Source organism: Mytilus californianus, unplaced genomic scaffold (assembly GCF_021869535.1).
Source record: "Mytilus californianus isolate M0D057914Y unplaced genomic scaffold, xbMytCali1.0.p SCAF_4, whole genome shotgun sequence".
Classification (NCBI taxonomy): domain Eukaryota; kingdom Metazoa; phylum Mollusca; class Bivalvia; order Mytilida; family Mytilidae; genus Mytilus; species Mytilus californianus.
The window spans coordinates 46,495,753-46,522,525 of NW_026262690.1; the positions used below are offsets into that span (position 1 = coordinate 46,495,753).

General features: G+C 32.5%; 1 protein-coding gene across 1 annotated transcript in view; it reads right to left on the reverse strand.

Moving 5' to 3' along the window:
- LOC127736940 (fibrillin-2-like) overlaps positions 1–13,890 on the reverse strand; it is a 120,288-nt gene extending 106,398 nt beyond the window's left edge. Inside the window, exons 1-9 of the mRNA XM_052247503.1 lie at positions 13,652–13,890; positions 12,865–13,023; positions 12,099–12,234; positions 11,308–11,466; positions 7,829–7,904; positions 4,600–4,713; positions 4,106–4,219; positions 2,404–2,517; positions 927–1,040 (exon numbers count right to left, since the gene is read on the reverse strand). Coding sequence (XP_052103463.1) covers positions 927–1,040; positions 2,404–2,517; positions 4,106–4,219; positions 4,600–4,713; positions 7,829–7,904; positions 11,308–11,466; positions 12,099–12,234; positions 12,865–13,023; positions 13,652–13,890 — 1,225 coding nt within the window. The remainder of the gene's footprint in view (positions 1–926; positions 1,041–2,403; positions 2,518–4,105; positions 4,220–4,599; positions 4,714–7,828; positions 7,905–11,307; positions 11,467–12,098; positions 12,235–12,864; positions 13,024–13,651) is intronic.
- Positions 13,891–26,773: the final 12,883 nt, after the last annotated feature.

The following is a 26,773-nucleotide window of genomic DNA, read 5'->3' on the forward strand; positions in this document are numbered from 1 at the left end:
AGAGAATTCACATTTACTGGTCGTTTATAAACTTGGTAATATCTTAGGATTACATTTTCCAGTTATAGTATCAAACTTCTCACTGCCTTAAGCTTAGCTATTTTCAGCATGACTAACATAACGGAAGTCCTAGATGATTAATTAATTGGTGTTAAACGCCAATTTCAGCACTGTTGGCTGTTTTGTGGCTGCCAGTTTTCATTGGTGGTGGAAGCCGGAGTTGCAAGAGATAACCACCGAACTTTGGTAGAAAAAACTGACAATCATAGTAATTTAAGATTGGAGTCTTGCCACATACTGACTCGAACTCACAACCTCAGTGTTGACAGGCTAGTGATGTAGTAGTTGAACTACTTAGACCACTCGGCCAGCGAGGACCCTGAAGTTAAAAGTGGAACAAGAGGTGCTACGATGTAAATGAGTGCACTCGGGTTTTTGGCGGGATTCGTGTTGCTCCATCTAGTATTCTATACAAGTTATTGTGGATTATTGTTTTTCTGTCAGTCTGTTTGTCTGTTTTCTTTGGGTATGGCGTTGTCTGTCTTTCGTCGACTTCTGAAGTTTGACTGCCCTTTAGTAAATATTTTTTTTATCCAAAATTAGCGAAACAAAGATAAAATTGAGAGAGCATGAGTATCGATGCCTGAAAATATCAAAGCCGAAGAATGTTCTTCTAAAGAAAAATATAAAATTGAGAATAATAAAGCAACGTATATATGTTACAAGTTATAAGAAATATGCATGTGCAAGTGATCATTATTCATGTGTGTCAATTCAGCTGTTTGGTAAAATTTTACTTAATTCCATTTCTTGTTTTTTCACCGAAAAAAGGTCGTATACTAGTGTTTGTTTTACAATTTATTCTAAAAAGGAACTGATATATTTGTTCTTGTAATATAATGATCAGCTTGTAATGAAACACTTACTTATTTGACAATTGTCTCCACTATACCCTTTTTGACAGGCGCATTTATAAGCATTCATCTGATCAGTACAAGACCCTCCGTTCTGGCATGGGTTACTAGCACATTCATCAGTCTCTGCAATTTATACAACATAAACAAACATATTGCAAATTATTGAAACAGTATATGTCAACTACAATAGCTATAACGATGTAACCACAACCATACTCAAATTTCCATTGTTTAAAATAAAAGTAGTTTATGAAACCATAGTATCATAATCAAAATCTAATTATTGTTATCAAACATAATGTAATAAAAAATCTAATTATTGTTATCAAACATAATGTAATAAAAAATCTAATTATTGTTATCAAACATAATGTAATAAAAAGGATAAGAGGTAGAAAATGTTTGATTTAAAAAAAAATGGGGATTAAGTGTAGTTGGTTCAGAAATTTCTTTTCTAAACTAAAGTAGAGTGAGTAGATGTTTCAAATTGATACCCCCGTAACCTATACATACTTGACACCACAAATTAGTTGAAGAACAACAAAAAGTAAAATAAAAGATGCGCAATGGCAAATTTTCATGAAGAATTATATATAATTCGCTATTAAACGAATATCTTATGTACTAGTAACCAAATTATAAACCAATCCAAATAAATATACGAATGCTTTTTATGGTATATGCTCGTCGAGAAACATATTTCTAAAATAGTATCATTACATTACCTGTATCACAATTAACTCCACTGTACCCAGGTAGACAAGTACACATGTATCCATTAACTTGGTCAGTACATTGTCCAAACTTACACGGATTACTAACACACTCATTTATATCTGTAAAAATAATCATTTTGTACATGAAATGTATTAGAAATATTGATATAATGTAAAAGGAGAAAGAAAACCTTATTTTATTTTAGCTGGTCTTAATTAGGAAGAAAATAGACGACACGGCTCATACATTAATATACTAGTATTTGGTGATCTCGCCTCATTCGATTTCTTTTTATCCCCTGACTTTCACTGTATTTTTGGTTTACTATCATTTAATTTTTTTTTGGAATTATAGCGTTCTTTTCGACAATTAATCAAAAGCAACTGGCTCCATTTAGAGAATGCTAAAATTCTTGTCATGTCCTTAATATAACGTCACTTACAATGTAATTTTCTAATAACAAATCATATTCAAATAAGGTCGATTTGAAATAACATGTGTTTCCATCATTCAATTTGTAAAGACATTAATTTACCTCTTCAAATGGAAAGGATGAAGATACAAAAGGGGTATGCAAAATATAAACTCATTAGTCGAAGACAAACTGACACTATCATGACAAAATACGAAAAATGACGAAAAGACATACAACAATCTACAAAACAGAACATAGAACACTACCAACTGAGCAATACGGACCGCACAGATTACCGGGGATATCTCAGGTGATCCAACTGTAATTCTTAATTAAAAATTGTTATATATTTACCTATTTGACAAGTAACTCCTGAGAATCCTGAAGCACATACACACGAATAGCCATTGACTCTGTCTGTACAAGTGGCACCATTTTGGCACGGGTTACTAGAGCATTCATTAATATCTAAAAATAATATTGAATTTTCTTTACTTTTTAAAAAAATGCAGAACCAATTGATAAATAAATAATCAAATTAATTAATAAAAAAAAGGCAAATGTATAGAAGAAATTTGTTGGTTCATAAGTGTTTCTCGTTTCTCGTTTATATAGATTAGTCCGTTGGTTTTCCCGTTTGAATGGTTTTACACTAGTAATTTTGGGGCCCTTTGTAGCTTGCTGTTCGGTGTGAGCCAAGGCTCCGTGGTGAAGACCGTACTTTGACCTATATTGGTTTACTTTTATAAATTTTGACTTAGATGGAGAGTTGTCTCATTGGCACTCATACCACATCTTCTTATATCTATTTACAGTATTTATAAATTTTCAAGTTTTTATGAATTAGTTTTTATTTCTAATTTTTGTTTTTTATAATTAAGAGTCGAATGTTTTCAGATGTTTTGAATACTGTTAAATAACATTAAATATTAATGCAAATAAAAAAAGATAGATTTTAGAATTAATAATACAATGTTATTCCTCGTTTATATTAACTGTCAATTTGTCGTATCTTCCACCACATCAAAAAGCAAAAGCACAAACAAAAAACCCCCAAAATATCCCAAATAATAGAAACTAATGCTTATTCAGATAAGGCTCACAAAAGTATGCCCTGTTTCTCTATACTCATCTTGATGTTGAAATTAAAACACATATTTATGTATCTTCAAATTTCTTTACCTTGTATGCAAGTAAAATTGATGGTTGTAACAACCATAACAAGTATCATTTATATCATTCAAGGCAATCAGTAGTTATGAGTCGGAAATGACCTAATATAAAAACTCTTCAAAGATACCAGGCTTAAAAATTGGTACGCAAGACGCGCATTTTGTCTACATAAGACTTGTCAGTGGAGCTCGAATCAAAACAGTTTGAATGCCAAATCAAAACGAAATTAGAGGGTATTAAAACAGAAAAATTCCGAAAAATTGTGCCAAATACAACTAAGACAATTTATGCCTGAGTTAAAAAAAACTTAGTGTTAATAATTCAACATTTTAAAAAAGGGAATTTACTTGAAATAAACATATCAATGATATTGCATGTCCACAATCCTATCTACCCTTTATTCAGTTATCCATCAGTGTAATTCCGTCCATCCGGAATTCAGTCGTCAATGAAGCTTCTATTGCCATGCCGTTTGTTGGTTCTTTTAATAGGGATCGTTTGTTTAATGCTGTTTCAGAGACGTAAATGAAAATAAGAAGATGTGGCATGATTGCCAATGAGACACCTCTCCCACCAGAGACCAAATAACGTAGAAGTTTAACAACTGTAAGACATATTTGTGGGTCTTTTGTAGCTTACTATACGGTATGGGTTTTGCTTGTCGTTGAAGGCCGTAAGGTGACCTAAAGTCCTAATTGGTCTCTGGTGGAGAGTTGTCTCATGTTGTCTCATTGGCAATCATGCCACATCTTCCTATTTTTTTTTTTACAGAAATGAGAGTATTCGCAGTTACTAAAAGTTAATTCAAAACCTATGAAAACAAATAAAAAAATCATATATTTAAGACTATACTACACATTTCATCTTTGTTTATAAAGTTTACCTGACTGGCAGTTGACTCCGGTGTAACCAGGTGGACAATCACAGCTATAACTATTGACGCCATCTTTACAAGTCCCTTTATTCTTACATGGATTGCTGCTACATTCATCAATATCTGTTGTGAAATATGAAGAAATTGGTTATATGCTCAAATAAAGTTTTACTTGTACATAAAAAATATATTTTCTTTGCTTAGAAATGTAGAAGCAATCAATAGATGACTTATCAAATGAATGAATATACATTTAGACAAAATTCAAAGCTATTCCAAGACTACCAACAGAAGTATAAGCCATCTCTTTCCATCTTGCTTTAAATAAGAAGCGATGTTCTACTAATTTTTATGAAGCATATTTCAATGTAACATAATTGCCATTTATTGTATTTTGTCATTAAATCCACCTATTTCGTAAAAATGACATATGACATGTATTCTACCCTTTCGAAATCACTTTTTTTACGAATTGATATGTAAAACTATGTTATTGCACCTACCAATCTCACAACATGTTCCATTGTAACCTTGATTACATGAGCACTGAAAGGCATTGAAAAGATCTGTGCATGTACCACCATGTTGGCATGGGTTGGATGCACATTCATCTATTTCTGTAAAGCAAAGTACCTTTATTTTCTAATTGTTTTAAGACTGGTTTCAGTCCATTAATAAAATACATAATTGTCTGTCCGAAATTAGAGAGGAAATAACTTTAATAATTTCTTGAAGAAAAAAACTAAGCTGAATAAAAAAATGGGATAACACCAGATTTCCAATGGTTAGATCCCTGTTCTCAAGTAGTTACACAACATGTATCCTAGTCTATTGCTTATATTATAAATAATAAAGGGGAAGAAGAAGTGAAATTGTCGCTTCAATGATCACTGTCGCCGCCGCCATCTCCATATGGATGATCGTAACGGTAGCACAGTTTCTCAACTTACTGGTGGCATATAAACTCATATATTGTCCTTGTGATATATTTACGGCTTTTCAGTGTTCCTAGTTCTGATAACTTGCTCTTGCACTACCTTACTGTAAAAACTACTGGTTTTCCAAATTCTTTTATTAAAAGTCTTTTTAGCTTTAAATTATTGTTTCTCCTTTTGAATATCAAGGCTTGAATTTTAGCGTTGTTGATAATTGTTTATAACATTAACATTCGTTTGTATTTTCCTCTAATGAGATTGTTTACCTTCATTTTTCAGGATGGCAAAATAACGTTAAATATTCGCCCTCCCTCGTTTGTATCAATATTCTCACACGGGATTGTATATCTTCTTTTTTTCGGGATGGCAAAATAACGTTCAACAATCGCCCACCCTTATCGTTTATTATGCAAGATTAGTAACAATATCTCATTTGAAAAATTGAAATATTCTAAAGGTACCTGAGTCACACAATTTTCCTGTATATCCAGGACAAATACAGTCATAGTTTTGTGTTGATCCTCTCCTGTTGCATGTACCGTTGTGGTGACAAGGTGTACTTGCGCATGGGTCATGATCTGAATAAAAAATTGGAGGTAATAATAATAATGACAAATTATCTGTTAGTTACGATGGTAGCAGGTCACAATGACAGGTGCCTTTCTTCTGTCAACTTTGAAATCAACCAACCATCTGACCAACAGCAACATTTGTTCATTCTTTTGCTTGTTTTTGTTGAATTTTCCTAGACCTGGTTGATAAATGACCGCTCTCATTTACCACTTAACCAGACTGTTCCTTGTATTAAGAACAGTGGATAGATTATTGGCGTTCCGAGCCAGCAATCCGGATTCAATCCGGCTTGGTTCAGTGAAATGTTTGGTCTACTCTTACACATTTTATGTGTTTGTTGTTGAGAACAGAATTATGATCTATTTAGATAATAACTAAGAAAATATTTTTTTTAAAAGTTTGGTCAGTGTTTGCTGATTATTATTAGTATTTTGATAGTTTTTATAAATAATGTTCGAACTTCCTCAGGCAGACAAAGTTGACCTTAGGAAAACGATTTAGCTTTTTCTTGATGCGCATTTGCTCATATGATTACAGTCTAATCAATATAAATAGTTTAACACGCGTACGTCAAACACAGCAAATTCATATTTAATTTTGATTTATTATTGCTGACCTGCTTCTTCTGCTTTAAGATAGAAAACTTACCCCATGCGATATAAGTAAAACAGTATGTGTCACTTAGCTGCCTAAAATTAAATATATGCACAGATTAATATGCATTTAACACTCAATATTATACAATTCTGAGATGTTAATATCAAAGTTTTAAATTCCAGATTGATTGTTATCCTTATTTTTGGTGTGTAATTGTGAAAACATAAGATACAGCTCCTATATGTGTTTTCAATATGCTGAATTACAAATCGTGCTTGGTATAGGAAACCCCGTCCAACTGTATTCTGTGTAGCTGTCTATTTTTGGTTTTCGCTGTATTTAGGAGCTCAAAATGTTGCAAAGAAAATATCCGTTTCTACAGTATTATTTATTATCACAATTACTGGAAAGTGCCCAAAATCAACTAGGTAGAGGAAACCACTTTCAAATTATTTATCAAATTATTGTGTTTCGGCAGGCTTAAAAGACATAAATTGGATATGGTAGGATAAGGGGCACCATTTCAAACTTTACCTGGCAATTATCCTGAAACAAGTATCCCCTCATGTTGATTAATCACGAGAATAAGTCCTTGAAAGTCAATATATAGATGCTTTTTTTTCAAACGGCAAAGGATGCTATTATTATCAATTGTAACTATTAGCTGGCCTTCAATCTGGTTATAATGTTTCGAAGGTAAGTTTATGAAATTTTTAAAGATCAGTACGCAGTTCCAAATTACTCTCGTTCTTATGAAGAACTACAATATAATAATTTCAAAATAGAGGTGATTGTATTGTTACAAATATCATATGCATATCAGTTACACGTTCCCTTTTCGTAATATCATTGAACAAAACACTTCCTTGTCCCGATGTAAGAAGCCATCAACTGTTTTATGGTAACATGTTTGCAAAAATTTAATTTTCTGTAGTATGCTACATACCCTTGATCGTCCTCGGCCATTCCGCAAAGAATATTATCACCTTTCTGGGCAGCTGTTGGTGTCCATTTGAGATCCCAGTAAACTACACCAGGGTGTTTGGAGTCCTTGAATGGCCCAGTGTATGTCATTCCAGGAGGACTTGTTAATGATATGTCTACCACTCTATATGTAAAATTATAAAATATTAGTTGTGTTTTAAAAGTATATAAAGCAATAGATCAAAACGAGGTTTCAATAAGAGTCATGTGCATGCGAATGCAACTACAAGGATTTTTGGTATCTATTAAAGGGTGTGTGTTATATTAAATAACATATGGATTAAAATGGTTCGTTTTCCTGTCAAGTGTATGCGTCGTCTCATTAGCAAATCATATCATTTCTTCTTAATTTTATAACGATCTGAATTCGTTTTTATGAAATTTGCTAATATATCTTTTTACAGTTTTGTTGCAGATTTTTGATAGATAGATTGATTGATTGGTATTTAACGCCACTTTCAACACTATTGTGTTATTTCGTGGCGGTTGATAGATAGATAGATTTTAAATTGCAATTAATCATTCTTATTTATGAACAACAAGACCTGTCTAGTGATTACATACGTTGATTTCGGGTTCCTTGCGTTTGAAGCATACATCTTGGTATTAACACTGGCATGGGCAGCAATAGTAATATGACTACCCTGGACAGGTGTAGGAGGCACAAATATTGGTTTCCAGTTACAGTCTAGTGGCTTTGATTTGATATGAATTATAAACTGCAAAAAGCATCGTTATTGTAACATAAAATTATTGAAATTACTGTATATTTTCATATTAAACTAAGAATCTGTTCATTACATTCAAATTTAAAAAATGGTTACATGCTATCTCTGACAGTAGATATCGCTGATAAGGAACGATTTGACAGACGTTGACAATTCAAGAACAAAATAAGAAAAGACACGATACGAGTTTGCCTCCGAGGGTTAAAAATATGATGACCTGCAATCCACATCGATGTCATTTGGTCTTTAGTGGATAGATATATCGTTGCCAATTATACCAGACGTCCTTATTTTACAATGAAGGTACACCAATCATCACGACAGTGGTTGCAAAGCTACTTGTTAATTTCAACTTTATTTTGAATTAGGATTACACAATCTTGATTATGTAGTAGCCCCTTTTGTTGTTTATACAACATTGTCATTCATTTATGACAATCTCATTCGATGTGTTTGAGCATCACCGCTCTTCAACACTTTGTACAATGGACCATTCATTGGATACCAATGACAGTTTGACCCGCCTTCTTAAATTGATAGACAAGCGTCTTTTGAACGTCCTCTTGGGACAATTTGAAAATAAATTTCTTAAATTGAAAACAATTTTCAGTAGAAATAAACTACTTTTTCCTTTCTATTTCAAAACAAGCCTTCTTTATCATGGTGAATTGGTAATAATTATGTACTTTCGAACTTATTCTTTGAATAAAGAAAGTCTTTGATGTAATTTATAACGCACACGAAAATGCTTGACTCGCATTATTTATGTGCCTGTCCAAAGTCAGGAGATAGTAATTTAGTGATTGTCGTTCGTTGCTATGAATCATATTTATTATTCGTTTGTTGTTTTGTGCATAATTCACGCGTTTGTTTTCTCGTTTGGAATGTTTTACATTTTGTTATGTCTGGGCCTTTTATGGCTTGCTTATTGCGGTATGGGGTTTGCTTATTAATGAAGGCCGATGACTATTAGTTGCTTTAACATCTACGTCATTTCTCAAGCGTCATTTGGTCCCTGGTGGAAAGTTCTCATTGGCAATCATACCACATCTCTTTATTTCATATTGTACTTATACCAAATGGTTGTTTTCAAAAATTCAATAAGCTTTCTGAAAAGCTATAAAAATTCTAAAATAATGCGAAATGTTTTGAATATGGAAAGAAACCAAATATTGTATCTATCAATTAGCATATTTTATGTTTTCTGCACTCGGTAGATGGACACTTTCATTATCTATTTTAATTAAGAGTTGTTTAAATTTCAAATTTCATCAAGGATTCTTCTGAGGATATAAGCCACCTGTCTGACGGGCTTCATCGTCGACAAGATACGAGGTCAATGTATTCACGTGAATTTAAGTTCTGTGGTATATTCAAATGTACAATGGGTAAATGTCTGGTTAAAATTAATCTTATATTAGATGTGCCGCATAAGCATCCCTGTAAAGTAAGACCGTCCGTGCGTGACCCATGACATAAGATATTTTATACATCTGATTGGTTATTTTCTATCAAAATCCAGACCAGCTAGCAACCTATATCAATTTACGCGTCTAAAGAAAAATTTGTGTAAAATATTTTTGTATAATTTTAATTCCTGAAAATTTGAATTATCTGAACTCTAGAACAGATCTTTTCGGGACGTCGACCTGGGCCTTTATTTTTGTGTGAATTCGGGTTTACACTTATTCGGGAAAAATGCTTTATTTTTTCGGGATTTCGGTATTCAGCTTTTGTTTTTCCCCCCGGAAATTCAGGATGACACGCTCCTCCTTTTTCCAATATCGAATACTGGTTCCCAACTAAATGTCTAAATATATCAGGAATATTTTCCCTCATATTGACAGCTATCTGAAGTCAGTTCATAGGACCTCAGTTTAATATGGGCGTGGAAATCCATCACTTTTGTCCAATCAACTGTCCTTTATGATAAAGATTGGCGTGCGATTGTAGTGGAAACAATGTAATTTATATAATGACGTTGTAATAATTTTAGGACACAGTTACATCAGCATCAAAAGATAATGTACTTTATTGTGGAAGCTGTGGACTACTGGTTCAAAATAAAATTGATTTCGACAAGTTGCTTTGTAACCACTGTCATGATGTTGGGTGTAAAAGAATATCACGTCAAAGAATTACACACAAAACCATGGACAAGGGGATTCAAATTCAAACAACAGTCCACAAAACCCTACACAGAAAATTAAAGAATAAGCAACAATTCGAAACCCTCCCAAAACAATATGGAAACGCAATTGCTCCAAGGGGAGGGGGCGTTTATGTTCTTCTATTGGCACCCATTGTGTTGTTCACGGTAAATGAAAAATCCGGTGATAAGTCGTATTATGAATTTCGTAATCTGAACTTATATTTTTCCTGACGAAAATTTGACCAATAGCTGATTTTAGCTTCTTTGTTTAAGCGACTTATGGGTTTCGGATGTCCTATTTTGATATCAAAAATGAAACAATAATAGAGATCTAAGTTCTTTTAAGAATCTTTATATAAGTTTTTCTCATGGAAACCTTAATATAAAGGATGACTTTCTTTTCCTATATAAATCCTATTCCTAGTAGATGATGATGGTGACTGTGTCCTTCTTATTGAGAATCTTAGTTGGTTCGATATGCGCGTAATATTTTCATAACTAAAAATATTTTACAGCACGTATATAAATATCATAAAATCGTCAAAACGTTTAATATTTATCTCAAATAAAGAGAATTTTTGCTGAAGTATGATTCCACCCAGAGGGGTTCAATAATAAAAAGTTGTATTTCGAATCCACTTTTTATATAGTAATATTATTCAAACGCTAACAAATTCAGGAACTGCTGCATGAAATTTCTGTGACGTACTGCCACTGATATTTGAGTGTAGCATGGCATGATTTCATACAAGAAGATTTACTTATGGCGTGATTTCAGGGACATGCTTTGATACGTTCATGTTGGTTTCTCTGTACTTCTAGTGTTGTTATTTATCATAAAGTTGTTATAGTGTTTTCCTTTTAAATTATTATTGTATTTTCTTTAATGTACATTTTGTCAGTCCACTTATTGACATTAAAATGGTTGGGGATCTGTAAAACATATTTCTAACTTTTGTGTTATTTCGAGAATTTTGTGTCCCAGAAGGGTAAACAGTTGCTGGTCCACTAGTTGCACTCCGTGTGTGCTGCTCATAGCAAATACAAATCCGATGAGACTTCGCATTAAAAGATGCTGTTAATCTAACCGTTAAATTTCTAGAAAATTATGAAAATTGTGTTTGCAGCATGATAAATATTTTACATAACACTTCTCCCATTTGGAAATGTAAAGCAGGTATAATGTCATTAGTTGTTGTTCTTACAATAATGAACTATGGTAAAAGTATGTTTAAAATGTACCTGAAGAGGCACGGCTGTTATTGCAGTACTGGTATTATAAGAGGTATTTCCTATGAGCATTGGGGCCTTTGGAAAGTCCTCTATAGTCAATGCAGCGGCATACCAACCACCGTCCTTGAAGTTAGTATTGTCTGCGTTAAATGCTAATGTACATGTGTCCTGCAAAAGTTTATAAATCATGTAGAAATGAAATTATTTTTGTGAAGAGTGCGTTTCAAGGAAATATTAAAAAAAAAAACATTTTATCATGTCTCTAACTAACATTTAAACTTCTCGGAATTAAACGTACCGTACAAATGCTAGATCTTTTTCGTGCTCAACTTAATATGAAACTAGACATATTACTTTTTTTCACATACATTTTAAATGTGAAAATCACAAAATCGCAAAGGGATCAGAATTAAAACTATCCAATAAATATTGGAGTAAAAAAGACTGTTTTCATTTAATAAAATTTGTTCGTGTTATTTCTAATTAATTTGTATTGTGTCTGATTTGTTTTGTTTATCCTTGTTCTTTCTTGTTTGTATATTTTGTAGTTTATATAAATTTTAGTATGTGTGTATTTTGTTTTATATCTTTGTTTTTTTCCATTACACTATTTGATGGTATTGTAATCGTCATATTAGAAAATCAAACAAACTAATATTTTTTTTATTTAATTGAACCGGGATAACCCAGAGCCAAAAGTAATTAAAAAAAAGCAGTTTTATGAAAATTGTTAACTGAAACTTATCAAAGGCTAAATATGATGAAATTTCTGAAGAACTGTAAAGTTGTAGTTACTTTACCTCGTCAAGTGTCGCCACAGGAACAGCATTACAGATACTATGACATTCTTCATTGACAGCCCAGCGACATCTTACTTTATCTCCATCAGGATCCACCATTGGTATCTGTATCTCATGTTTGCATTGAAACTGCAGCCTAAATGTTTAAGATAGGGGTTTTCAAAATGGCTGCAATTTTCCGGGATATCGAGATATCAGGATTCCTTTGTGAATATTCATAAAAGTTTACAACTTCAATTTGTCTACTTAAATGCTGTCATGTAGCTCTTGTGTTGGAAATGGACTTGAGAAATTTATATTTCAAAATATAAAGTATGTCAAAAGTTTATTATTCTATGGTTATAAATAAATATTCCTTTTCTACAGGGTTTACATGTATCTTAAGAATAAGGGTTATGCATAAAAGAAGATGTTGGGTATAACAGCAACCAAAAGAATTAACAAAGTAAATGTATCGGGACGTCAACTAATAAAGGTTGTAGGTAAGAAATGTCTATACATATCATCCAAGACACGGTTGTTCAAATTACCGTGAAGTCAAATAGTTTTCAGGATCACAGGAACTTTTACCAATATTTTGGAGTGCATCGATTGCACACATGTGAGAATACAGGGACCAACAGAAGACGAGGCAGCTTTTATCAACAGGACGTCGCAGCAAACCCAGGGGTCATTTTGGTGAAAAAACTCGTACGTTTCAGCGCTACAAAGTAATACAAAATTTAGCAATGGTAAACTAGTTTTTACAATCGTTAACTTAACTTACTCATATAATGGTTTACTAGCTGTAACTGGACTTGCATTAGGAAGACCAGTATCACTCCGTTTCCCTAAATTAACTATCGTTTGAAGATTCCATCCACCATCAGAATTACCCGTCTGGCTAAATGGTAGAGCAAGATTCATCCACATAGCTCCAGTATAACTGTAAATATTTCAAATACAAAACAAATTTTACTATCAAAAAGACAATCCTTCTACAACACAAATATAAATGTTCTTAACACAAAATATACCTGACAAATAATTTTAAAAATTTGTATAAATACAATTAAAAACATTATAAATTACACTTAAAAAATAACAATGAATATGTTTGATGGAAGAACATAAACCAATTGTTTGTTTCCCGAATATAATATAATACTTAGTAGCCCGAACGAGTCAGTGTGAAGCAGGAATAAAATATCGCTGAGCAGCCCGAAAGGTGTCGGTGTAAAACAGGAATATATAACACCGAGTAGCCCGAAAGGTTTCGATGTATCGTTGGAATAATTTATCCTTTATTGGAACCAGTCAGCTCATTCAGTCTTAATGTCATATTCTTGTGTATGGTTGTTCAGAATTTATACCAATATTTTGTAAAGTCAGTCAGTAAATATTGTAATGTATCGGTCTACCAGTTGGTTTATAGATATTTGTTAGGTTTGTCTAGCATGAAATAATTTAAGGTAAAACTGTTTAAACTTGGTCCTGTTTAAATTAAATTGGAGATAAAACATTACTAAGTCTTAAAATCGTGTTAGATCTATACCGCATAGATTTATAATTACCTAACTACAAAAGGTCCTTTTCCAGTAAATGTATATTGAAAACTCTTCTCCCCTTGTTCCCAGTCTTCCTTCTTAACGGCTGCTGTACATGTATAGTACACTGGACCCACGGGTGGTTTAGCTGTTGCACTGCAACCTTTGACACATTTCCAAACTTTTTCGCCAATAAAATTTCCTTGAACATATTGTCCTATTTTGGTTTCTGTACACCCTGGTCCGGCTCCATATCTCCATGCCATTTTGAATTTAAATTCAACCTGCAATATCGTTTTAAAAATGAAATGAAATATGGGTCATCGGAACAGCAACCAAGGACACAAAAATAACTAAAGACGTCAAGAGGTAAACATACGATCTTCGACAACGATTAAAATTGAAAATGTATAATCTAAAACAGAAAACGATATGAGCATGTTTATTTATTTATTTTTTTTTGGGAGGGGGGGAGGGATGTTCGTTAGTTTCTTATAGTTTTACTAGTAATATCAGAAACATTATAAACAACAATTTAAAAGGTTCCTTTTGACTTGTATTGAATTTTGCATGCGATAAACACACGCGAAACTTCATTTGAATAAAAAGTTTAGAAGAATAAATTTAAAATTTATTTTTTTCATGAATATACATCTTCCTAAATACAACAAAATAGAAATGTGACATTAAATCACAGCTCTATATATTATACGATACAGAATATATGTGCATAATGCACGTTAATTTCAATGACAAAGTGTATCCACCTCAGTGGATCATTTTCCATAAAAAATTGTCTGGCATATTTTGCAGGTCGAACGATACTTGAATTGGCATTCAAATAAAAAATGTATCATTTACAGATACGTTCATCGCGGATGCACTCGTGTAATCCTTATGAAAAACAGTGTGTATGATTTTATTCATATATTTATTCCTCATAGATTTTTATTTTATCTAAAAACACCATACATTTGTTTCGAAGAATTTTTTTTGGCAAAATAATCCAAACTTTTAAGTCAAATTTTCACCTTTAAAATTTGACATTTAGACTTATAGAACATTTTTAATTAAAAACTCGAGTTTTAAAATTAAAGTTTTGAAATTTTGGAAATAACAAAAGTAAACTTTCAGCCAAAATCTTTGAAATTTTACTTTTAAAAATTCGGATCTTTTAACTTTTATAAAGTATTTCAACTGTGTTGATAGTTATTGAAACGCAATCAATAATCATTGAAGATCGAAATAAAAAGTCAATAAATAGCGAGTTATTTCAACGTTTAATAAAATTGTTACTTATATTCTTTGTAATTTCATAACATAAACATACAGTGATTAAGTTACTTTAAAGAGAAAATATATATCGGCGGAAGAATATTTCAGATTAATGTAACGTTGCAGCTTGCATCATGAACATAAGATAATCAAGCGACTTTTCCTTTCCAAATGATATTTTAGTTTATTTCCTTGATGATGGTGTTCCTTTGACATCTTGTTAAATGTACATTTGCCAGTTGTTTCGAACACCCAATGGTGACTGGGGACCGGCAGTAGAGACTCTTGCCAAAATGGGGCGTCTGTTTGGCTGTGCGGGATGTCCAAGTACGCAGCCACGACCGGTCAGAATGTGAACGTTAAATTCGATGCCTCGTTTAAAGAGAGTGCCACTCTCTCTGCACTTTCAGGATCATTGCGACAACTCATTAAGGGGTCCATACATGGCCTGTTGCAAGGCGAAATCTCTGCTCCTACCCAATATAACCTCATTTTCCAGTTGCAGTCCAAATTTCTCCTACGTTCATCCCGGACAGCCTCTATTACAGGACCTACCTATTATATTTATTGTTGATTTGTTCTCGTCCTGAACATGCATGAAATATTTGACACTGGACGTTAAATAATAAACAACCATCAATCTATCAGTTGTGTCGATATTTGCGTGTTTGAATTAACGCCTCATTTTTCAATGAACGTATTATTTCCATCACTCCTTTAACCAAAGGGATATTAAGATATTATGAATTGATCAACTATTTTATTAAATTTTATCATAAAAATAGAGTTATTGGTAAAGTAAGATTCTATTTGCACGAGTTTAATAGAAAGTTGTATAAGAACTGTTGTTCAATCATTGCGTCTCGTATTTTTGTGGAACGAGGATTAATGTGCTAATTTATAGTTTGAAGCCAGTATAAAATGTTTTGTTTGTTTTTTAGCATTGATATTCTGTGCATGTTTGTTCCGGGCATTGCAAAAGATCATGTCTTACTGCACTATTAGCGATGCCCCTGTGTAAAAACTTAGAAGTACCACACCCGGTATTAGAGTGTACTACTGAAGGGTATCATATCATCAGGTAAAAACTTTCAGCTTGATTTCAGTAACTGCGAGCATTCTTTGATATATGTTTTTGTTTATTACTGTATTATTTATTGATGCTTCAGCTTGTATTTTTTCTTATCTATTATGCTGTTAATATAGAGTAAGTTCTATTCCTGTATTGACTTTCTATATGTTCTTATATTTGTTTTTGTTAGTCCATTGATCGAGATTAATAAGGGGAATTATGAGATTACAAAAAACTTGTTTAACTTGAAAATTGTATATGTGTTTTTCTAAAGTCATAAACCACAACAGTATGTCATATCTTATTTTGTGTTTTAGAGATTTTGGCGTTGATTAGCAGATCTAATATAGTCTCTGTTTGATTTACTAATAACTTTTAAGACTCCAATATATTTGATGCTTGACATTTATTATATACATATGTCTAGTGCTGGAGACTATATATATATATATATATATATTGATCACTAAGTGTCTTTTTGAAATTTGTATCGTAAGGTGGTTTTCTCATTGACGTATACCCAACATTTCTTTTTACTGATATAAGCTGAAGCATGTTTACTATTTTACATGGTATTTACTTGACATTTGTGTATTAGCTCAAAAGATGTTAACGCAATGAAATCTTGTTAAAGATTGATAATAGGCATTACAGTGTTCAAAGGAAGATAATCTTAACGACGAAGGACTTGTGTTGTTGTTAACAGTTATCTATTCTATCTTAAACACGATTCTCACATCCGTAACCAACAAGTGATGTTGGATTGGGGTTTGAGTCCCTCATTAAAAACCATTTAACAATTTTAAAGTCGATGTTTTATTTGGAACTTGCCCGAATGTAGAGTTTTGCATTGAATTAATTACAGTAGAACCCCCGCTGTCAAATACCCCCCCCCCCCCCCCCCCCCCTTGAAAGTTCATAGTTAAAGGCCTGTGTCTGTCCAATTTTAACGTACTCTCATAAACAAGTACCCGTATTTGGAAAGAAAGTATTCATCAGCACCAAGGAATCGAATAAGTGCATGTTAAAAGAGAATTTTAAATATGAGAAATCAAATTAAATTTGACTCGGCAACACAACGTTAACCCGAACATTCCACAACATATAATCTTAATTACAAAGTATGTGGCATACAAAGCAATTTGTAATCAACGAATATCTAAATATTATATTTTTAAATGCAGTTAATTGTTCTCCTCCGTTTTGTTATTTCAAAAGATATCCGTAAGTCGTGGCTACAGGCATCCTTTTATTCTGGCAATTCAAATATCAGCATGGCATCTGATACAGTTATTTAATTATTAACTTTAAAAGAATTATGTGAACGGTTTTTGTTATGTACAGTTTGGTTTTTTTTTCGTTTGTCGTGGCATCAGCCCAGTCTCATGTGAGGTACCTTATTTGGTGTGATTTTTTTTCTCTACAAAATACTACATAGAAGACTAAAGACTATAAGCAACAAACAACAATCGTCTATTTCATATGTCAAACTTTAAATCACCGAGGTAAAAAAGAGACTTTAATAAATTCAACAAAGATTTACAAAGGTCTGCCATTTACACCACATTCCTTAAAGGGCAAATCGAACTTAACTATAATACAAACAAGAATAACTATTGTGAGGTTTCCTGAATTGGGACCAACACATAAGAATGCGTAAGGATTAAAATTGTTTTCATCTGGATCAGTTGAACAATAAATGGTACATGGAGTAAAAAAACCCAACAGACGAAAAAACACGGCTACATGTAGAAAAAATAATGAGGTATCAAAGAATAACGGTTATGAATGACAGCAAACCTTAAGTATACTTATCAATTGAGATGGAAAACATGCCTTTATGCTCTAATATCGGCCACTGCATGTCTAAGTAGAATTCATACAGCAACATCATAAACAATAAAAAAAACATTCAGAAGAGAAATCTTCTCAAACAACTACATGTCGCTTTGATTATATCAAAACAGTATTGAAAAAAATATGAAATTTAATCATTTTCCTGAAAGCCAATCAATATGGACGACAAGGCATATGTGTGCGTGAGCTATATATTATCTTAATTACTAAGTGCATGTAATTGATTAATTGATTGATTGTTGCAGTGGCACATATTTCATGCATATTAAAGACGAGAACAAATTAACAATTAATACAAAATACAAAAGGTATGGTATGCAAGGTAAGTCGACTTAGATGAAGGGTGGAACATTCGATTTACAGGAGAAAAACAAGGGGCAGACATTTTTATCGCAAATGGCCACCCAAGGACCATTCTGAGAATTTTCGAAAGGATTTTTTAACTTGCAGATAATGTGGTACTCACGCTATAAGAGGTGTCAAATTTAACGGCCACATTCCGACCGGACGTGGCTGCGTATTTATACATCCCAAAACCAAACGGAAGCACACTTTGGCAAGGCTAATACCTCCGGAGGGGAGAAGTCTAGGGATGACCATATTTCTATACCTCAGTCAACCCTTGGTATATGAGCTATTATGCATTAAACGTAAAATCGAAATATGAAGGAAAAGAGATGCGTGAATACTTTTTAAAAAACTTTTTCTAACCAATGTTCTTCAGGGTGTATGACTTCGGGAAGTTCACGAATATTTATCTTGCATTTAAGCTTGTCCTGAATGCATTTTAAATGCATACAGTGATAAATATTTTAGCTTTTGGACGTCCGAGAATAAACAGCAAAGCAAGATGCAACGTCAAAAAAAGTGTTTTTGTTACGCTCAGTTTACATAGTAGCATACTCCTTTTGATGTAGTTCTCTTTAATTGTTTAACGCTTATTCTTATTATAAGTTTACACAGGTAAACTTCACTCAAATGAATTTCACGTGAATCTGACGTGAAATTCTTGTACATTTCACTATATGTGAAACTCACGTGAAATGAGTTTTCGTGAGATTCACATCAATCTCATGTGACACGCATGTGAATTTCACGTGAAAATTACATGAAATTTTTTCACGTGAAGTTCACGTAAATTTTATAAATACTCAAATAACATATAATTTTCAAATTTAATTAAAATCATGAAAAATACCATTTTTTTGTGAAATTCACGTGAAATTTTCACGCGAGATTCATGTATTAGCTCGTTTGAGGTGAATTTCACGTTGGTTTCTTTACGTGAATTTCATGTGAGATTCATGTGAAATTCACGTGATCAAAATTTGCCTTTTTAAGATGAAGAAAAAGAGCCATTCCAGATCAAAATGTTGAAATTGGCGTCGTGTCTCCTTCTGCAATTAATGGACAAGTTAGAAAACACATGGTCAAAATTAATATACAATGTACTTCTGATAAGTCATTTTTTTTAGTTTCTTAAAGTAAACTCTCAGTATTACAAAATCGATTGTTTTTCAGTCAAAATTTTTACAATTAAATTGACGAAATTTCGAATTAACAAAGTCGAAACTTTGAGATTCAAAATTCAAAGTTTCAAATTGAAGTCAATTCTTAAAGATTTCTAAAAGTTCTAGTCAAATATTTTTGATGAAACTCTCGAAATTTGACACTGACAAAAGTTCAATTCTTATATTATTTTATTGAATCCCTGATATACTTCTAAATTTTGTATTTAGCAGTTCGAAAAAAAAATGTTTAATATTATTATCAGTTCCAAGAGACCAAATTCTATGAATAATTAACATACTAATCTCCTCATTATAATAATAAGTCTATCGAAATATAACTAAATAAGTACTTCTTGTTAAAGAATAGATATATTCTTCAAGTGGACAACGGTTAGCTTACTTTGTTTCCTCCAAGAGATTTCCAGCTTATTGTTCCTCCTCTGAAATGGGATGCATGGATACTTCCAACCAAAATTACTAATAACCAAATAACTTTCATGATTAATAAATGTTATTTGTGTTAATTTTTGTATGAAGCGTCTCCATTAATGAAATAGTCAACTTATTCTAGTTTAATTTTGGCAATACACCCCATTGTGTCCTTTGCCATGTCACAATAGATATAATTTATTAGAAACGACTTGAAATATGTGTTATTAGTAATATAAATTTATCTCTCTAATTCTGTTTCTTTCTCGTTATTCAAATGATATCTAGAATACATAGATACATTGAAGTAGAACAAACAAAATAAGATTGAAAGCTATCTATCTCGTCTTTGATGGTGTTATGGTGCACGTGTTTAAAGTTCGTAAACAAGTGCTTGATCTCTCGGTAAATATTCTTTTGCATTTAAGGTCCAGAAACTTTAACTTTTATTTGCAATGTAATGTTAATAAGCTATATATTTTAAAAAACGTTAATAACTTGTAAGCAGTCCAAAGTATATTCAGATTAAAAGTTTATGTATAATAAATATATTTTATGCATGTTTTGAACTGTCCATGCAAAGGTTATGAAAAAAATGTTTGTATGAAAATTTATGGTTTTAGTGATTGCCTTGTTTCAAATGCAAGGCTTAATATCTTTTTTTAAACTGTGTTTTAAATGCTTTATGAAATAAAACAATTACTTTTCTTTTTAAAACTGAATGTATCCTAAATGCACACCTAATAAAGGACTCAAACGTGTGTTGAAATGTCACTCACTTATGCTTTACTAAAAGCAGGATTAATTCCTACATTTTCTTTTTTTCTTAAATTCATTTTGACAGCGATGACACAAATCTGACGCATATTCTTGTCAACTTTTATATTCTAATATATTTCCTATAGAGCAATTATAAAAGCCAATTATCAACACTTTTGTAATCTATGTTTATTGTTATTGTTATTATTATTGTTTATATAGAAATACGAAAATAATTGAAATTAAAAGAAAAAAAAACCAAAAAATTTGGAAAAGAATCGAGAGTTAAACAGGTTTACGTAGCGATAGTTTGATACTCTGAATAGTTCTATCGTCTACATATATAGCAACAACATAAATACTCTGGTGTTTACGGTACAATGAGTTGCTGTGTTAAAAAAATCAGTTTGACTTACAAAGTATCATACTTACTGTATAGTTATGCAGCTCGGAAATAAACTTTTTATACTTCAAATTGTGACAAAATCTACAACATTTGGGTTGTTCTTTTAATCCTAAATCCTATGAAACTTAGTTATGATTTTTTTATTTTTAAAAAGCACGAACGTTAACAGAGAATTTGAAAAACGATGAGGAGATGTGTTTTAGTTGAGCAGACCATAACGTTGATATTGTTGAAAAAAAACTAGAGGCTCTCAAGAGCCTGTGTCGCTCACCTGTATCTACTGTGGTTTTGGAAATCATGTAAAATAAGGTTAAAATCATAATAAATAGTATTAGATACCCTAATAATGATTGAGGCCAAGATTGGTTTAATTTGGCCTAGTAGTTAAATTTAAAGCAGGTCATCCCATTGTAGTCTTACAATAGTTACTGAAGACCCCTTATCATTATTTAAATTAGTTTTCAAGTTGTGCCATTTGAAATTGTTTTCCCATAGACTTCTATAGTAAACCCTATGTTCTATTTTTAACCATGGCGACGATGTTGGTTGGATGGCAGGGTCATCGGATACATTTTTCAATCAAGATACCCTATTAAAAATTGTGGCTAAGTTTAATTCTATTTGGCCTAGTAGATTAAGTGGAGAAGATTTTTGTAAAAGATTACAAAAATTTAAGAAAAATTGTTAAAAATTGACTATAAAGGGCAATAACTCCTTAAGGGGTCAATTGACAATTTTGGTCATATTGTCTTATTTGTCGATCGTAATTTGCTGAACATTATTGCTGTTTACAGTTTATCTCTATCTATAATGATATTTAAGATAATAACCAAAAACTGCAAAATTTCCTTAAAATTACCAATTCAGGGGCAGCAACCCAACAACGGGTTGTCTGATTTGTCTGAAAATTTCAGGGCAGATAATCTTAACCTGATGGACATTTTTACCCATTCTCAGGTTTGCTCTAAATGCTTTAGTTTTAGAGATATAAGCCAAAAACTGCATTTTACCCCCATGTCCCATTTTTAGCCATGTCGGCCATCTTGGTTGGCAAGCGGGGACATCGGACACATTTTTTATAACTAGATACCCCAATGATGATTGTGGCCAAGTTTGGTTAAATTTGGGCCAGTAGTTTCAGAGGAGAAGATTTTTGTAAAAGTTAACGACGACGACGGACGACGGACGCCAAGTGACGCGAAAAGCTCACTTGGCATTTTAGGCCAGTTGAGCTAAAAATGGATGTATGTCAAAGAGACAGCGCCCCATCAACTCAATCTATCTTAAGATATCAAAATGCGGTCTTCAATAATAGACAGGCGTTTACACAATATGTCAAGTTCTCATTGTCGCTCGGAATCTAGAAAAAGTGAACACATCTAAAGAAGACTAAATATTTTAATTTTCATTGATTTGCAATCAACATCATATTTCCAAAACGATCATTGGATAGGCACATGGGCATGTCGGGAAGTTGGGTGAGGTAGGGGAGGGGAGCGGTGTTAAACCATGTCTTATGTTAACTTTCAATCTGGAGGAATATCCATACGATTATTATTAATTGATTGATTTGTTGTTTCAGATCTCCATCATTTCTGATGTCAATTAAAGATATGAGAAAACAGTGTTAATCTCATTTATGATGGAGATCTGTTATAAAGACGTCAATTACCTGGTGGTCGTAGACAGATATTCTAACTGACCAATCATTGAGAGGGATCATAATGGTGCACAAGGTCTAATTGAATGCCTACGAAGAACATTTGTTACATACGGGGTAATCTTCAGACGGAGGTCCAGAATTTACTGTCTCCACAACAAGGCAATGGGGAGTGTACAATCGTCTTTCATCAGTTGCTTTTCCGCATAGCAATGGCAGAGCTGAAGTTGGCGTAAAACAGTCAAACGTTAATTCACTGATAACACTGGACCAAAATGCGAACTTGAAACAGACTCTTTACAACGAGCAATCATACAATATCGCAATACACCTTAGAGAGACACCAGATTAACACCAGCTATGTGTGTATTTGGACGCCCGATACGTGATTTCATTCCGATTCTTCCTGGTCGGTATCAACCGCACGACACTTTATCGAAACGTGAGGAGACTTTGAGGCATAGACACATGAAGGTAGCGGAAAAACTTTCCGAACACACGAAACAACTCCCTCCACTGATTATTGGCCACCATGCCAAAATCCAGAACCAGATTGGTGCGAATCCCCTGAAATGGGACAAAACAGGACAAGTTATTGAAGTAAGACAAATTGACCAAGATCGGGTAGAGTTATTCATCTCAACAGAAAATTTATTCGGAAATACGAACTAGTGAACAAATACCCAGAAAGGATGTCAGTTGACAGTGATTTGAAATTATTAGCCAAACAAATAAAGCCAGTGTTACATGAATCGTCTCCTAAGGGTAAAACAAAGCTCTCTAGTGCTCCTTGTGCTGAAAAGAATGTTCTCACTGAAAACTTGTCTGCTACACCAGATGAACAGAACGACCAGGATCGAGACTCTCACCTGTGAATATATTGCGTTGAATCATTCACAACTACCAAACTTACCAACAGCAACAGAGGGTCTGAAAATTCACTAAATCAAAGGACTACTCATAATCAGTCATCGTTATATTACCAATGACTTGTGGGGGATAGAGGAATATCCATATATGATTATTATTAATTGATTGATTTATTGTTTCAGATCTCCATCATTTCTGATGTCAATTAACATGATTAAAGATATGAGAAAACAGTGTTATACTCATTTACAATCTACTCAATTTTTTTTTAATCTCGAACAGAAGACTGACAAAAGGTACAGATACAGATAATATACTAGTCAACAAAAGAAACGATAAAAGGCAATGTATTTTTCATATATAATAAAATTGGGTACACAGTACCAAGGTTAATTATTGCCCAATTGGTCTAATATTTACAGTGTTATTTTCTCATCAAAACCATTGATTTAAGGCAAATACGCGATTTTTTTTTTGCACTTTTGTTATTTCAAAAATCGTATTTATACCCAAAAATTCAAAAATCGATATTAGAACTTAAAACTTTAAACTTAAACATGGTGTGCTTAAAATTTTGAATGCCTTTGCAGATATTTGAATACTTAATTCTCATCTTCGAAATGAAGTGCAGATTTTTGTCATCATTTTCCGCAAAATAAATTTGACCACCGTGTTCAATAATACGGTTTTTTCTCACTTTCCAATTTAGTCAGATTCTTAATCATATGCATTTGCTGTGCAAATGAATGTTTTTCGTTGGATAATTTAACAGTTTTTCCTATTTATTATATTTTATAATAAATTGGAGTTCAAACTTGTGTATCGTTACTTTTGTTGACTAGTATAATTATTATTATTGACCAATCAAGGTGCCGTTTGAAGGGCAGATTAATAACAGTGTAATTATTCATAACATAATAAACTAATAAGACAATTAATGGTTAAGTAGAATCCATGACAAATCGCCCCACTGGAAAATCGCCCCACACCTAATCGCCCTACTTTTTCACCAACTCGCCCCACTTTTTTAAAAAATCGCCCCACTCTTGTTTACCAACTCGCCCCACTTATGAAAAAGGGTAAAATCCCATTGAAAATAGGTTGGATAACTTGCCCTACTTATAAAAAGGGTTAAAATCCCGCTGAAGTAAGGTCTGCCAACTCACCCCACTCATGACAAATACATAAACCATGATGAATTTAGTAAAGCCAACTCGCCCCACTTATGAAAAAAGGTGCAATCCCGTTGTATATCTATGTTCCTGTCCCATTTATAAATAAAATCAATACCTATGAAAACCTTAGACATGTACAAGAATTACGGACATTTCAAGGCGAGATAACTCGTGTTACTTTTCTATTCTGGTTCCCATCTTGTTCTCATCGTCTGGTGACCAGTAGATAAGAATAGATAACTCCCCTAAACGAACACCCTGCCAATAGATGTCACTTTGACGTTATGCCTATAGGGTAATTTATGATATTAGTTGTTATACGATAATTCCGAACGCAGTTGGATTTAAGAAAGAAACCCCGCGTACACTATACCAGAGACATATAATACATATTGAATTATATGTCTCTGACTATACACAGATGAATGATGAAGAAATTGCCGATAGGAAAGAAATAATTAAAAAAAGAAAAGTTTTGCATGCTCTATGATGTAGAAAGAATATTTTCTGTTAACGATGGTTCAAAAGAGATACGTTTACATGTTATATCATTTCCTATATTTATAATATATGTATATCTCTTGATCAATACTTATTTTAATTTTTTTTCTTAATCTAGTAATTTTTTTATTGTATGAAATTTGTAACCCTGTTTATACTACACACGACCTTTTCGGAAGCTTTAAGATAGTCCAAATAATTTATCATCGGTGTTTCTGATTTTAACAAGTTCAATAAAAGCCGCAGGCAAACTGATCTATCCTTGTAAATTTCTTTTTAATTGGTTAGATGAAAATCCAATATACAAATCCTTTCAACATCAAGCAGGCTTTCAAGCAGGCTTGAGTATTATCTAGATTATGTTTTATATAAAAGAAAAATAGCATTTAACTCTTCAACGTGATTCTGGAAAAGGATAGACAATTTATGAATATGACGAATACATAATCTTTCAATCAGTTTAATTGAAGTGTGGAGCTGGCATGTCAGTTATTGCTGTAGTAGTCCTTTAGTTAATTTATCATGTATCATTGCCATTTTGCTTAGTGTCTTAAAAGACTTTTGTTATCTATTCTGACATCGGACTCGGACTTCTTTTAAACTGAGTTTTACTGTGCGTATTGCTGTGTTTTGTTTATTCTACATAGGCTAGAGGTATAGAGGGAGGGTTGCAATCTCATAAACATATAAATAAAAGCTACAGAAGGCAATATCATAAATATGACAAGATGTACATTTTTTTACTGTCAATTTTAGATTTTATTTGATATGGGTAGGTCACATGTATTCGACATTGACATTGTATAAGCCAGATGTATACTCCATGCTGAATTTTATTTGATCTATGTATAACACGTAAACTCATTAACACCTGTGGATTAAATTGTAATATTTTCCTGTCCTCTAGGAACATAAAACTTACATAATTCACTACCCTTAATTAGACATAGATATCAGTAAATAAAACCGCAGACTTTCTCCTTAAAGTTTAGTGGTTTGTACATATATATTGAAGATGTGCATGTGGTCAGGGTTTAATATTTGCTCTTTTGGGAGATAGTTGAAGTTATTTGAAAATAACACTTGCATCTGCGGGGGCATCATTTGTTTCTCCCAGACACAATTAAATCTCAGATAAAGTTCTACATTATCTTTGTTATGATACAGTTACTTCAGAGTGAAGTGCGGGGCATCACTTTGTCTAGTTAATTTTATAATTATTTTTTTGTTGTAATTAATCTGATTTGAAAATATTCGTTCATATTTCAGCCGTATCTCAATTTTTTTTTACTTTATAAAATTAGTTTATATGTGTTACCCTATATTCTTATGTGTAGAATACTCTTAAACATTTAAACATAAAAATAGAGGGCAACATACATAAATTATTATTGTTTAATCGCATTGATAAGAGTTTGAACACTTAAGACAAGGTAAAAAAGTTGATGTGAAAAGACTACATTGTATTTTCAAATTATACATTAACTGCAAAAAATAAAAAAGGGGGTCTCCCAACAATCTCTTTTGCATGGACTACTATATTTTCAATATAATACTTCAATGATCAGATAAAATAGTAACATATGGTATTGAATAGTGATACCGCACCGGAAAGGATTTGCCGTGGCACCATG